The sequence below is a fragment of the Neomonachus schauinslandi genome, chromosome 4 (genome assembly GCF_002201575.2).
Source record: "Neomonachus schauinslandi chromosome 4, ASM220157v2, whole genome shotgun sequence".
Classification (NCBI taxonomy): Eukaryota; Metazoa; Chordata; class Mammalia; order Carnivora; family Phocidae; genus Neomonachus; species Neomonachus schauinslandi.
Window position 1 is genome coordinate 118,235,025 of NC_058406.1, and position 14,267 is coordinate 118,249,291.

At 37.6% G+C, this 14,267-nt stretch overlaps 1 protein-coding gene across 3 annotated transcripts in view; it reads left to right on the forward strand.

The window, feature by feature from the left end:
• Positions 1 to 14,267, forward strand: part of CHD7 (chromodomain helicase DNA binding protein 7) — a 126,762-nt gene that overhangs the window by 55,943 nt on the left and 56,552 nt on the right. For 2 of the 3 annotated variants that reach the window (XM_021688597.2, XM_021688598.2), the window contains exons 3-6: positions 866 to 1,007; positions 5,712 to 5,849; positions 6,944 to 7,009; positions 13,270 to 13,325. The exons of the other annotated variant lie outside the window; for it this stretch is intronic. In XM_021688597.2, the coding sequence (XP_021544272.1) occupies positions 866 to 1,007; positions 5,712 to 5,849; positions 6,944 to 7,009; positions 13,270 to 13,325 (402 nt within the window). The remainder of the gene's footprint in view (positions 1 to 865; positions 1,008 to 5,711; positions 5,850 to 6,943; positions 7,010 to 13,269; positions 13,326 to 14,267) is intronic. 3 annotated transcript variants of the gene reach the window in all.

Consider the following 14,267-nt stretch of genomic DNA (forward strand, 5'->3'; position numbering starts at 1 on the left):
AATGTACACTCTAAAAGAATGTCAAATAAAGTTTCTAAAGGTAATGGTAAACTTAAAAATTCTTTTTTTTGAGAGTTCATTCATGTCTTTTGACCTATGTAACATTCAAATCCTATTAATGTTTGACAGAAACATAGTATGGAACATGCACTTTAATTATTGGGGTCGCTTTGCTATATTTTTGTATTTCAGAGACCTAACTTTTGAAAGAGAGGCTGTTGTGACTATGTTAAAAAAAAAAAAAATGCCTAGCACCAACATAAAGCTTATTTTAAATGAAGAAGACAGCATTAAGTAAAATTATGTGGAACAGGAAATTGCCATATATTTTGTTATATTTTAAAAGGCTGTCATTGGATAATAATGTAGCTGGATGACATAGTAGAGGACACCTAGTAGTGTTGGTTATGAAAAGGACTTAAATAGGAGTATTTAAAACTCTTTGCAAGAGACACAAAGAAATGATCATTATAGTCTAGTTTCCCTTGACATTTAAAAAAAAAACATTCTGTACCTTAAAAACTTGATAGCAAAACTACTTCTTGATCTGATTTTTCATTATGGCTTTGGTATATTGGCAGGGATTTTGCATTCTCTAGAAGAACAAATGTACTCAGTGTGGTACTAGGAGTTTTTGCATGAAATTTCTTTTTAATTAGGTCAGATATTTGCCAAAGGTCATCAGTGTGGAGTTTTGCCGTAAAAACTTAATTGAGAGTGCCATTTAACTATAAATGGCCAACATGCATCGATTTATCAGTTGTCATTGATACTTTCGGGATATTAATGTGGGAAATATAAGGCATGGGGCATGTGGAAAACCTCATTAAAAAGTGAACACTAAGCGATCCACTTTGAATTCTAGTAATAAGAAACCTGATTCAGAAGCAAGTGCTTTGAAGAAAAAGGTCAACAAGGGAAAAACAGAAGGTTCTGAAAATTCAGACTTAGACAAAACGCCCCCACCATCTCCTCCTCCTGAAGAAGATGAGGACCCAGGTGTTCAGGTAATACCGTCATTCTGATCCCGAGCCTTGGTTATTTAGCATGGGTAACTTTAGCCGCATATCAAGTACACTAGACCTCCCCTGTCTTTGTTACAGAGCTGCTTTAAAGGTGGCTTTATTGTTGTCTGGAACACTAGATCCATAATGGTGAGAGCTGGGGGCCAGCACGAAATTAAACCCCTGACTTCGTGGTTTTTTCATCTTTGACCCCGTGATAAAAAAAACTGAGAATCTTCATTTACTTCTGTAAATGTATCTTTCAATGTTGATGTGTATGTATTAGTGTTAACATAATGTTGATATATGTATCATGTAAAGCTGCTTTCACATTTCTGATTTTCTCTGAAGTTTGGTTGCTTGTCAATTCTTTTATTTTTCAGAATAAAAATAATCTGTAGCTTGTCTTAAGGTTTCTGACATTTGATGGCCAGAGTTGAGATGTATAGTCATGTAATAATAAAGTTTCTATGAACAAGTTAGTGACTTTTTTGGATGGCAACGGTGCAGAACTTTTCAGTGTTAGGTTCTCCTGACTTTTGGAGAATTTTGTAGGAAGCAGTTGAAAAACTGGAATAAACATTAGGAATTTAGATTCTTGTGTGTAAAGCCCACTGCCTTCACTGATTGGACTATAAGGTAAGTTAAAAATTATTTCCTTGTTACATTCTCTGGAATCATGCCAATATGTTCCACTGGGATGGCTAAGAATGTCACTTTAGTGAATGACATCTAAGTTATCAAGGAACAGTTACTGGAGTCCTGCTCGAATAGGAAGTCAGCCCCTAACAGCCTGCTTGCCTTTTTCTGAGTGTTCAGTCCACACTAAGTATTTGCTACCTATACCTCTACCAATTTGCTTAAAAGTTAGAAAAAAAAAATGTGCCATTTGCAGCTCTCTTCTAAAGAATTTCAGATGGGTTTGGTTTTTTGTTTGTTTTAAATATTTTATTTTTAAATAATCTCTGCACCCAACATGGGGCCCGAACCCACAATCCTGAGATCAAGAGTCACATGCTCTTCCGGCTGAGCCAGCCAGGTGCCCCTGTTTGTTTTTTAGTAGAGCTCCCTGATGTCTATAATGTCACGGAATGGCTTAAGCTAAGAGGGCCTGAAAGGGAGAGGAAAGAGAGAGTACCTGTGAATGAATGTGGTTTGGTTTGGTTCCGTAACTAGCTTGTGATGCCTCGGGCCGTTGGGGTGAATTTTGTAATTTCCTTTTACACATCACTGAAAAGATAGGAAAGGTAAGTAGACATCTTTTTTTAATTGCTTAGGGACTTTTAAACTAAAGTATTTGAATGATTTTAAATTTTATTTTTATGCACGAGGGTGTTTTTTCCTGCATCATGTTTGCTTAAACTAGGGCCTTTATGGCAGTAGTATTTGGACAACATTAAACAGATTTATTCACAGGTCAAGAAAATTCCATTGTTCCCTCATAAATAACGCCGCTGTTTCTTAAAAGCATTTGTATTAATAGAGACTCGGTTGGACTTTATGAAATACTAATTTTTTTTTCCTTCTGCATTTCAGTTATAGAAGAAGGCTAATCTATTCAAATGAACAACAGTACATCCTTTCTAATTGGCTAGTGCATAACTGTTATGGGTTCAGTAGCTCATACAAGCAACCACCCAAGGAGATCTGACTTTGAAGGCAGGTCTTTCTCTGTGTCCCTGACACAGGAAGTGATGCTGATTGCTGTTTGTTGTTTCTTCCTGTAGCATATGCATAAAGAGCTTACAGTTCTTGAGTTCTGCAATTGATTTGTTTAAACTAGTAAATGCCATATAATGTAAACTCAAAATTGTATCTCAAAGTACTACAACAGAGAGATAGTGGAAACACGTTTAAGTCTTCTCTGTGGTATAGCCGTGTTAATTATGTGCAACTTTTCTAAAGCAATCGAAGCTTAACAAGTTGACCTATTATTTTAGTGTCAGTTCAGAAGTTTTGAGTTATGGCTTATTTTATTTTTTTAGATTTTATTTGAGAGAGAGTGAGAGAGAGAATGAGCAGGGGGAGGGGCAGAGGGAGAGAGAGAGAAGCAGATTCCCCATTGAGCAGGGAGCCGGATGCGGGGCTGATCCCAGGACCCGGAGACCATGACCTGAGCTGAAGGCAGACGCTTAACTGATGGAGCCACCCAGGCGCCCCTTGAGTTATGGTTTAAATGGAATGCTTACACTTTGTTTTGAGTCACCGAAATCTTTCAAATAATGACAAGATGAAAATACAGATTAGTGCATTTCAGTTTAAATTGATATATTAAATGAAATACAGATATTATGCCAAATTTTACAAAATTAAAATATTGTTCCTCTTAACAGCCCTTTATAGCTTAAAGAAATTGACAGTTGAAAAGTGAGGGGTGGTTAAATGGGTACAGGAGCAGGAGTTACTCTGGATCAGCTTTGGGAAGAGAGAGGGGAAGCTGTGCAAGGTAGCCTGGCCTTGTAGCCTCAGTGGCTTTCTGATTTTTTTTTTTTTTTTGGAAAGGTGGAGCTTAATCATGTTGACTTTAGTCCTACTAATTTCATTTGGCATTCATTTGTACCATGCACTGTTCTAAATGCTTTAAATGAATTCCATTGTGTGGTCTAATTCCTTTATGTGATCTTCAAGTATGCTTATGACGTAGTTAACTACCATTAACCCCATTCTGCAGACCAGGAAACTGAGGTCCACAAAATAACATGTCCAAGGTCACGTAGTGAGAACCAGGGCTAATTCAGATGCTCAGCGCTCAACTCCAGGGTCCACAAGGTCAGACTGCCTTCGGTGGTGTGGGGAAGGGTCACAGATGGCAGAACCCCTGCTGATTTTTGTCCCCCCTGACCTGGAATTGGTTCTGGGCGGGGCTGACTAGGAGGGTCAGAGGAGGAACCTCTGGTCTAGGTTGCTATTCCTGCTGGTCTGAGCCATTAGGAAGTCCATTATTAAGATGTTATCCCACAGACCTTGAGTCAGAAAGGTGCTTTGCACCCCTCCGGTCACAACCGTGTAGGGCTAAGAGCTTATAGTCTCCAACAACTTATTTGATGGTCATATTATACTGAGTTTGTGTTGTGAGTCATCTCACATCCTGTCTTGAGAGCAGAGAGAGCAGAAAAGTAATAAAACAAAATGAGGGTAAAGGTGCTGGGCTTCCTTGGTCCTGACTCGAGCCACAAATGTCCTTGCTTGTTCCTCCCCAGATCTGCATGATGGGGTGACTTGCCTTTCTGCCTTACTACTGACCAACTTTAAAATTCACGAGTCTCTTTTTAAAAAGTTTTATTTCATAGTTCTTAGTAAAAAGTTCACTAGTGTTACTTTTCTCAGTATTTTTATTCTATGTGCTTCATGAACTCATTTACAAGCTGTAATCTTATACTTATCAGTGATTTAAAACTTACACATGTCATTTTATAGTTATGTTAGATTTTTATCAAATACACATATTAATGAAAGGTTATTTCTCCTCATTTTTAATTAACTGACAAAACTAATTCTTCATCAGAAAGGTCTAACAGTACAGAATTATTTTGAACAGAAAGTGTAAAACTCCTCCTGCTCCATTCACTTCACTCCCTAGAATCAGTAGTTACTAACAATTTGTTGTGTGTCTTTTCAGTTTTTTTGTTGTTGTTGATTGAAAACGAATACACATATGTATGTTCATTTTTTTAGGAAATATTCATTGAGTCATAGAGAAATAAACAGGACATTCAGTGTCCTTGTCTTGAGTTTATGTATTGATGATCCACATATACAAGATATGCACAAGCGCTTCTGTTACCTTAAATAGAATTAGAAGTTACTTATTATTATGTGACTTGCTTTTTTTAATTTTATAATTTATCTTCCAGATATTCTAAGATCTAAAAGTTTGGGTCTAAAAAACAATGGAGGTATTTTGCAGATATTCTGAAGATATGTACCTTACTAGAAGTGCAATTGCTAGGGTCAAAGGGTGGGCATGTTTTAAATTTTGACAGACATGACCACACTGTCCTGCAAAGGTGGATTGGGTTCCCTTTTGACACTGGGGTGGGAGGGGATCTATTTTACCAATAGTCTTACTAATACCAGCTATTGCCAGGATTTTACATTTTAATCAGTGTGGTAAAAAATTTAACCAAAAGAATAGAGTTAGTTTTTGTAGTCATTCATTATAAATTCTGCCATTCAGTCCTTCATCTCTTCAAAAATATTCAGACTATTGCCAAGATTAAAATGCAAACCTTTTATTTAAATGGCCCTCTGAAATACTATTTCAGTATTTATATAGAACTTCATAATTTGCAGATTATCTTCTAATGCCTTCACTTTTTTGGACCTTTTATTAGAGAAAAAATTTTAAAATACAAAAGTAGAGAGAATAGTAAAATGAACTCCTATATACCTGTCACCCAGCTTCTATATTGCTTTCACTTCTGAGTAAAGAATCAGTTCTGTCATTTCTTCCGTTGCCCAGCTGAAGGTCTGGTAGCTGGTGGTGGAGCCTCGGCAGCCCCCCGCGGCTGACTCCAGATTTCCCCCCATCTCCATTATGTTCATTGCCACTGTCGCTTCTTAGGTGACTTACAGGGTTAAACTCATCAGCTTTTCTTTAAGATTAAAAAAAAATACATATATCTTACCATCTGAAAAGTTATAAAGAGCATCAGTGATGGCTTTTTAAACTTGCTTTGTTGGGTTTTTTGTTTGTTTTTGTTTTAGAAGAGACGTTCCAGCAGGCAGGTGAAGAGAAAGCGATACACGGAAGACCTGGAGTTCAAGATTTCTGATGAGGAGGCAGATGATGCAGACACTGCTGGGAGAGACTCCCCCTCCAACACCTCGCAGTCGGAGCAGCAGGTCAGCCGCCTTTCCGTGTGGTACTCATGTGCCTTGGAGAAGGTGGACCGGAGATTTCATAGCCAGAAGCCTTGGGCTCTGAGCCGGAGAACATTCATCTACTGGTGGCTCACGTGCTGTGGGCTAGTAGTTGTTCAGCAGTATCTTTTAGAAAGCCCTGTTTGCTGAAATGTATTTTTATATAAGCCTGTGATACGTAATTTGACACAGTTTTGGAGAATTAATGGTCTATGTTGAGGAAGAGTCAGAGCAAGGATGCAAGGAGGCGGCTGAATTTACCTCTGAAGAATTCAGGGCTCTAGCTTCTGGGACTTTAATAAGCCACTCAAGCTTGTCTCCTGCTGTTAGGCACCGTCAGAACCCCTTTATGAAATTACTGCCTTGTAGTACCCAGCAGGGCATACTTTATTCTCTGTGCAATGTAAATGATGGATAAAATAGTTTGTATAAAATATGGGTAGTAATGTAGGATGGATTATTGTAAAGATCTTTTTTTTTTATGCCCTTTTACCATTACTGTACTTCAGTTAACAAACTGGTAACCCATTGAAAAGTATATTAAATGCAGTTTTTTACTTTATTTGGTAATTTGTGCTATGTTAAGTTGTTATATAACGTTTTATGTGACCAACATAGATAAAAGCTGCCTACAATAACAGAATGATGAGTATATTTACCCCATGGATATAGATGAGGAAAAGTTATATTTTTGACTGCTGTCATATGGAGATTATTTTCAGTTGGCAGCTGGAGTTTTTGAATGTTCTCTGGCTTTAGGGACCCATGCTAGTCCACGTAATTAAACCACATAATCATGAAGTAATAAACACATATCTTCCTTTTGCCTTTCTGGAGAGAGAGAGTCATATTTAAAAAAAAAATATGACTTTTCAGTCATATTTCTCACTGGTGACTTTGTACCCAGTAATTTAAAGGGTATGAATTAAAAGGGGATGGATGTGCAAAGGGGATGATTTCTTATTTTTATAGCATGGAATGAAATGATTTCCATTTGGACTGATTTATTCTACTTTTTTTGTTTGTTTTGTTTTGCTTTGTTTTTTTTTTTTTTTTTGCTTTTGTTTTTGTTTAAGGAATCTGTTGATGCAGAAGGTCCAGTGGTAGAAAAAATCATGAGCAGTCGTTCAGTAAAAAAACAGGTAAGCACCATTTGGAGTGATCAAAATCTGTGGTGTATGTCTGACTCTTAAATTATTTTTTGCTTTATAATTTCCTTTAAAAAATTCACTATTGTGAAACAAAATTCTGGTGATATTTCTAATCCTGTTTGATTTATTAGCCAAATATAAAACTTTGGGAATTTTAGCCCCAAATGAAATTGAAATATATCAAACAATCAGTGCTTTATTTACCCCATTTAGAGTAGGCAAGAATTCTTACTCAACGGTCACCAAAGAAATGTATAGGGCTTTTAGAGTTATAGGCTGCCTCTTTCATAAATATTATTTATAAAAATTATAAACATGAATTTACCTCTCATCTCCCTTAGGAAAGTTCCCTGCCTGCCCCCGTCCCTGCCCCTGCCCCAGGATGGAGGTTTATCATTTTAGTGAGTAGGTGTTTTCTCATACTTTTCATAACATTCTTCATATCCAGTTAAAATATTCATTAATATCTTTTTTTGTCAGTGCAAAGGTGAAATACAGAACTGTTTTCAGCATAATTTTTTTTTTTTTAAAGATTCTATTTTTTTTTTTTTTTTTTAAGTAATCTCTACACCCAATGCGGGGCTTGAACTCACAACCCTGAGATCAAGAGTCGCATGCTCCACCGACTGAGCCAGCCAGGTGCCCCTTCAGTGTAGTTTTTGAAGATAATATGACTTTCTTTAGTATGATTTCTTCAGAATTAGTCAAAATTTATGTTGATCTGCAAAGGTGAACTCTTAAATACCTGTCACTAGTCTGATAACTTTGTCACTGAGGAACACATATCCTCTGTGACAAAGCAGTCCAGTAACACCATATTTTCTTTTACTGATCAAGATTCCCCGTTTCATCCCAACCATCTCCCTCTTGCCCAGTTGGAGAAAATGTTTTATTTTGCTTGAAGAATTACATAGTCATCGAGATGCATCTCTGTGTTCCAGCATACAATTTCCAGTGTCCCTAGAAAGTGGTGTCCTTTAGATATAGGGTGCCTGTCTTTCAGCTTGAATCATTGTCAAATGCAGTTCTTTCTTTTTATTTACTTTCCAGATAGGTGGGAGTACAACCTCATTGTTTTGATATGTAAAATCAGCTTTTTTTTAGAATAAAAACGTAAGACGTATACAAAATATAATTTCCCATTGAGAGAGAGATGTGGAGGAATCCGGGAGACCCCAGGCTTATCAAATAGGGAACCTTTGCTCTTCAAATGCTACTGTCTAGAAACCCTTGAAAATGGTTTTAGACCAGCAGGGCACTTCTCTTTACCTTTGTTGCAGTACTGTTTGCTTTTCTATTGTGTTATTCAGAGTATGGGTTTTTATCAGAATATACAGCTCTAGTTCGCATGAAAATAATCAAGAATGACATATAAAGATATTTTCAAATTGAGTGTGGGGGATGGGGGGGGGAGATATGGAGTGGCTATCTGTTGACTCTTTGAACGTGATGACTTCCTCTCTGATGAATTAAATGATAAAATTTCAACCAAATTTCCCACCTGTTCAAGCAGAAATGAGCACTATTTAACTCATTGGAAAGGTTGCGTTTTTGTCCTGCTAATGACTCTGGAACTGTTAATTTGTGAATTGTAGATATATGGTAAAATTTAAATACTTTACATGCTCTAAAGAATAATCCCCTTCACTGAATTGAAGTGACTTGGAGTAAAGAGCCTGTGGTTTGGATGCGATGTTTAATTTTCATCCAGTTGATAGTGCTTCAGTAGGCATACTCGGCAGGTTTGGGGGTTGCACATTATAATTAGCTCTGTTACTCAGAGCTACTTAGACTATGCATTATGTAGGACATTGCGTTTTCTTTCTGCTTTGCCCACTTTACAGCTCTTTTTCTTTTCTCATGACCCTTAAAAGGTAGGTACCCACAGTTAGGAATAGGTATTGTTACCATTTATAGACGGCTGGGGTTATTTTATCATAGGAGGTTAAAAATCACTGTGTTTTTATATGAGGGTGGAGTATTTGTTGAGTTGGTGGTGAATTTTCGGACGGAGATGAATGGAAAAATTGCTCTGGAAGGGGAGGTATGCCTTGAGGTGTGATTTAAAGTCAGGACGAGATATAGAGCTCATTGAAGTGCTTGTACACGACTGGTATTTCATAAAGTGTGGTAAAAAACCATCAGAACATTGTAAACATGAGCAGGTACTAACTTTTTAAACTGGTAATGTTCTTGAAATAGTTACTTTAGTTAAAATCAGCTTTATTAACGTTGGAGCAAAGTGTGGCAAATAGAAACAAAAGGAAATTTGAGATCTTCCTGTGGATTCTAGCTATGCCTACTACCATGAATAGTTGAAGAAGTAGCTGTGAGAAGGTGCCTTTATTTCCCCTGGCAGCGCTACAGGAACTCGCTGTGAGCTCTCAGAGGCTACCCTACATGGTGCTAACACATGGTGGGGACTCAGATAATGGTTTTCAGAGTCCGTTGAACTCATCACTGTAGCCTGAGAAGCATTTCCCATTGTGATGGAGTCATGCAGACACAGAGCTCGTCTGGCCGAGCCTCCGTAATTCAGCGCCTCGTGTTAAATAGGGATGGCCCAGGCATGTATGTCGTTCTAAACTCACATTCATGCATGTGAGACCCAGTGGAAGGGATGTAGTTGATACTTGTATTTGAATTTTGAGGTAGATTTCAGAATGGACTTTTGGATTGTACAGTGGTTAATTTTCTTTTGTTTTCCACATTTAGCCCGTCATGTAGCCCTTTCTGCTTGGAGCCATCTGTCCTTGGGGAATAATAATTCAAATTCTTTTTGTATTGGAAGGTCAAAAATAGTTTTAAAAGTGAATTCTGACTATATTCCCTGGAATTCTTTTTTTTTTTTTTTTTTAAAGATTTTATTTATTTATTTGACAGAGACACAGCGAGAGAGGGAACACAAGCAGGGGGAACCGGAGAGGGAGAAGCAGGCTTCCCGCGGAGCAGGGAGCCTGAAGCGGGGCTTGATCCCAGGACCCTGGGACCATGACCTGAGCCAAAGGCAGACGCTTAATGACTGAGCCACTCAGGCGCCCCTATTCCCTGGAATTCTTTATTTTTCTTTAAGTTATCCTATATATTTTCTTAAGAGCTAATTTTAAATTCCAGGCTATTTGTTTTAATCCTCTTCAGCTGAGCCCACTAATAACAACAACAAATAGTATGTAAAGCAGGCAAAAACTCTTCATCGCATTTATTATGTCCTATTTCTCCATAAGTGAACTAGAACTTGCTATCTCTGGTTAGAGTATAGAGTAGGTTGGGTCAGAAGTAGGAAGTGATTTGTAACTTTGCTTTATTGATACCTTTATCAAGGTGCTTTCTCTTTCTGTTGTCAATTATTTAACAACATTTTCCCTTTTGGCACTATAGTTTAGCTTTGTTTCTCCAGTGTGGCTGCTTAATTTAGTAATAGAATGCTTAGGAAAGGTCATTATTTTAGGCTATAGGATTATCATTACTGGATTGCTGTTGTAGAATCCAGGTGGCCAAAGGAGTCAATTTTCTGGTTCCTTTGAACAATGGGAACGAGTATGGCTTAATATGTTTGGAACTTTAAATTTCATATGAATAATAAAGATTTTCATAGACTAGCTTTGGAGTCTAATGAAGAGATACACCCATTTCTTTAAAATATTCTGTTGAACACATAACATTACTTTAGAGGGCTCTCAAATGTAATAGTAGTTGTCCAGAAAATAAATTTGCTGGTTCTTCACGTGTGTGCACGCACACGTGTGTTCAGAGTCAATTGTTCATTGGTTATGCCCATTATAGACATGGGGGGGAGTTGTTGGGGCTGTTTCCAACTATCACCAGAGGCTGGTCAAACTGCCATTTAGTGAATAATTAAAATGGTGTTCCTGAGGGCTTATGAATTCACATACTTTTGTTAGTTGTTTTGCTATTAATAAAGCAGAAGAGGTCGGCAAGATCGTATTTCTGTGAAACAAAAGGTATAAAACAGCTCTACTTAGAGTTCTAGGGGCAAGGTGATCCAGTATGTGTGGTCACTTAATCAAAGAACAGCTTCTAATCCAAAAGAAACAGGCCCTGGTAGAATTCTACACCAGCTCCCAGTGCTACTACAGGAAGCCTTGGAACCTAATTGCTTTCCCTCAGACAGTTCTAGACTCTCTTGTTAGGCATCTCCACAGCAGGTTCCTAGAGGAATAGCTGATTATGACAAGAAAATGGGTATTGATGAGAGTCAGGGACAGACAGTTCATGGCTGTGAGTCAGAGCTTTCTGGCAACAGGACTCAGAATGAAAACTATCCCTATTGTTCCAGAGTTGATCCTGTGTGCCTTCATACCCACTTGGAAATTAATGGGCCGGTGAGACTATTTAGAATGAGATGGAAAAGACAGTATAGGAGGAAAGATTGGGAAGAAGGAAATCAGGAAATAATAGAGCATAGAAATGATAAAGCTTGCTTTTTTGGTTTTGTTTTGTTTTGTTTTGTTTTACTACCTCAAAGATAACGTAATTTTGAAACACTCTTTCTGAATTGAAAGAAATATAGTTAGCACCCAGAGAGTAAAAAGGGTAGACCAGACATTTGAATTCCATTCTAGAATTGAATTTCATGATAATGCTATGACAGGTGTCAAAAGATCTAGGCTCATCCTGGCTTTCCCTTTACCCTGGTTGTCTTCTGTCTTGTCTTGGCCTTTCTACTGGAATATCCAGTTCTGTGCAGAGATAATGCATTTCAGAATGACTGCTGAAACGTGTGAGTAGGAGGAGTAACATTGGGGCTCAAAAAAAGTAAGGTGGGGCTGGATAGATTGTCACTTGAATTGACTAGAATTTATCTCTAAATTAATTCCAGGTTTATGTTGCTGGCTCTTGAGGGTATCTGGCAAACATTTCTATTCCTATTTTGGACAACTGAAAGTTTGGGATATTGATTGTGTTCTATATATATTGGTTAAAAAGCTGTTTATGGTTATGACCATTTATATAGGTCATTAGGTTAGAACCAGATATTAATGGGCTTTGACTACACTCTTGAATATCCAGTCTTCTAACTGCTGATCTCTATCCAGGTGGAAAAAAACAGTTTAAAATTTAGGTTCAACTGATACATGTGAGAGCTTTAAAGAAAAGTTTAAGTTCACAGTCTTTGATAGTAGTTTGAAGATTAGGGATCGAGAGAAATTGTAGCCTCTTTGAGCAGAGCCTGCGCCAGCCTGTCATCCAGTCTAGTCTTCTCTCCTTTGTTTGTCCTCTGCCATGTTCCTACTTGCCTTAATTTTCTTCGCAGCATCTCTGAGGCGGCTTAGCCAAGTGTGACCCTCAAGGCAGGCTTGGGTGCTCTTGTAAGAGTGTAAAAGCAATCCCTAAACATCTGTAAGTGGTGTTTACGTTTTATATCCCTGATTTATCTGATCAAATGTTCAGGAGAAAATGACATATTATGACTTGCTTAACAGCCTAAAACCAGAAGAGAAAAAAATACTGAAAGAGATACTTAAAATATCATTTGAGCGGTATCTTCTGCACGCACGGCAGTAGGTGGGATCAAGGGAAATGGTGTAGATAATCTTACCACCGAACTCTTGATTTGGCTGTTGCGTATCATGATTTTAACCTTACCTAAATGTAGTAGTTGGAGTGTTAATTTTATTTGGCTGCTATGTGTGTGAGACATCTTGTCTGAGAGATTTTAATTGTACCATTGAGTAAAACTAAAACTGTGAATTGTGATGCACTGATATTACAGCATAAGAACAAGGTTTAGTTTTATATGGTTTCTTGTTTAGAGTTATTAACTATATGGAGGAATAAATGTCTTTTAAATATTTTAAAACATTACAAAACCCACAATGTAAAGTTGCCACGAGGCAGCCAAAAATAATACATATGGCATTCAGGAGAGCAGTTGCTAATTGGCTGCTGCCTGAGAAAATGGTACACTTGGCGTCTCCTTAACACTGTGGGTTTGGCAGAGAGCCAAATTTGGGGTCAGGTTGTTGTGAATGAAGCTGCATGTGGTTAGGGAGGAGTTAAAATGATTCATGTCTTAGAAGCTGTAGCACATCGAGTAGCATGCATGGGCCTAAGCGTGTTAGTCTTCATCTCCCTGGCCTCCTACCACTCACAACGTGCTCGTCCTTAAAAGAACGTCCAGCACTGCCTTTGTCATTCCTGTTTTGTGTTCCTATGGGAGTAAATCATTACTTTTGGAATATTCTAGTAGTTGGTTTTAAGCATGTGCCTGAAATTTTCTTTTGTTGCAGAAGGACTCTGGAGAGGAGGTAGAAGTTGAGGAATTCTATGTGAAATACAAAAACTTGTAAGTAAACAGTGATTTTTTTTCTTTTAATCGGGATCCCCGATTAAATCCTAAATAAGGATTTAAAAAGTAATTGGAAAAATGAAAAAATAAGTGGGAATTGGGAAATTTTGGTATGGTTTATTTAGTGCTTTGGAGGCCATTGCCTGCTAACTTTTTTGCCTTTGAAATTTCATGAATTTAATTTTCCTGGAAAATGAGTAATTGGTATAAAAGTTGACTAGCTTTCATGTATAACCAAGAAATTCTTTTTAGAAGGGATAAAAGCTCATACAATAATAGAAAAGTGAGTGAAGTAGTATTTGCCTGTCCTCTGAGAGTGAAGTTTACTCTCTGAGGCCTCTCTCCCTCCTCCGCTTGAGATGAGATCTCTACTATCAGGCGAAGGCTCTAGAAAACCGTGACATCATTCACATTTTGAAATGCGCTCAGCTATGATTTTGTTTGTCTGTTTTTGATTGGTAAATTTGAATTGTATAACTTTTAGAAAACTGAATTGAAGAACACAGTGAGTTATTGTTCTTTATTGTAGATGTAGGACCAGACACATTTTGACGAGGCAGCATAGTTGTGAGGATCAGTAGTCATCCTGCTAAAGAAGTTTGTGGCCTTTTTCTAGTCTAAGCAACAATCACAGAACAAGGACAAAAATCTTCATGGATGATGTAAAAATTAAATTAAAAATGTTCAAGGCAAGGAGCTCAAGTACCATATTTAATAGGTTCTTGAGTTTAAAGAGAGGCTTTTGGGAGCTGCTGTCAAAACAGCCTAAGAAAATTTACCCTACTCTTAGAAGATGAAAGCATCAGGCCCATGGTTTCTATCATTGTCCTTTGTTGCAACTGGCACTGTGTTAATAAACTAATATAGTTGTGAAGTTTTGTGAGCAAGACCCTTACCAAGTGAAAAGATGAAAAAGTCTCTTGTCAGTGTTATTGTGGA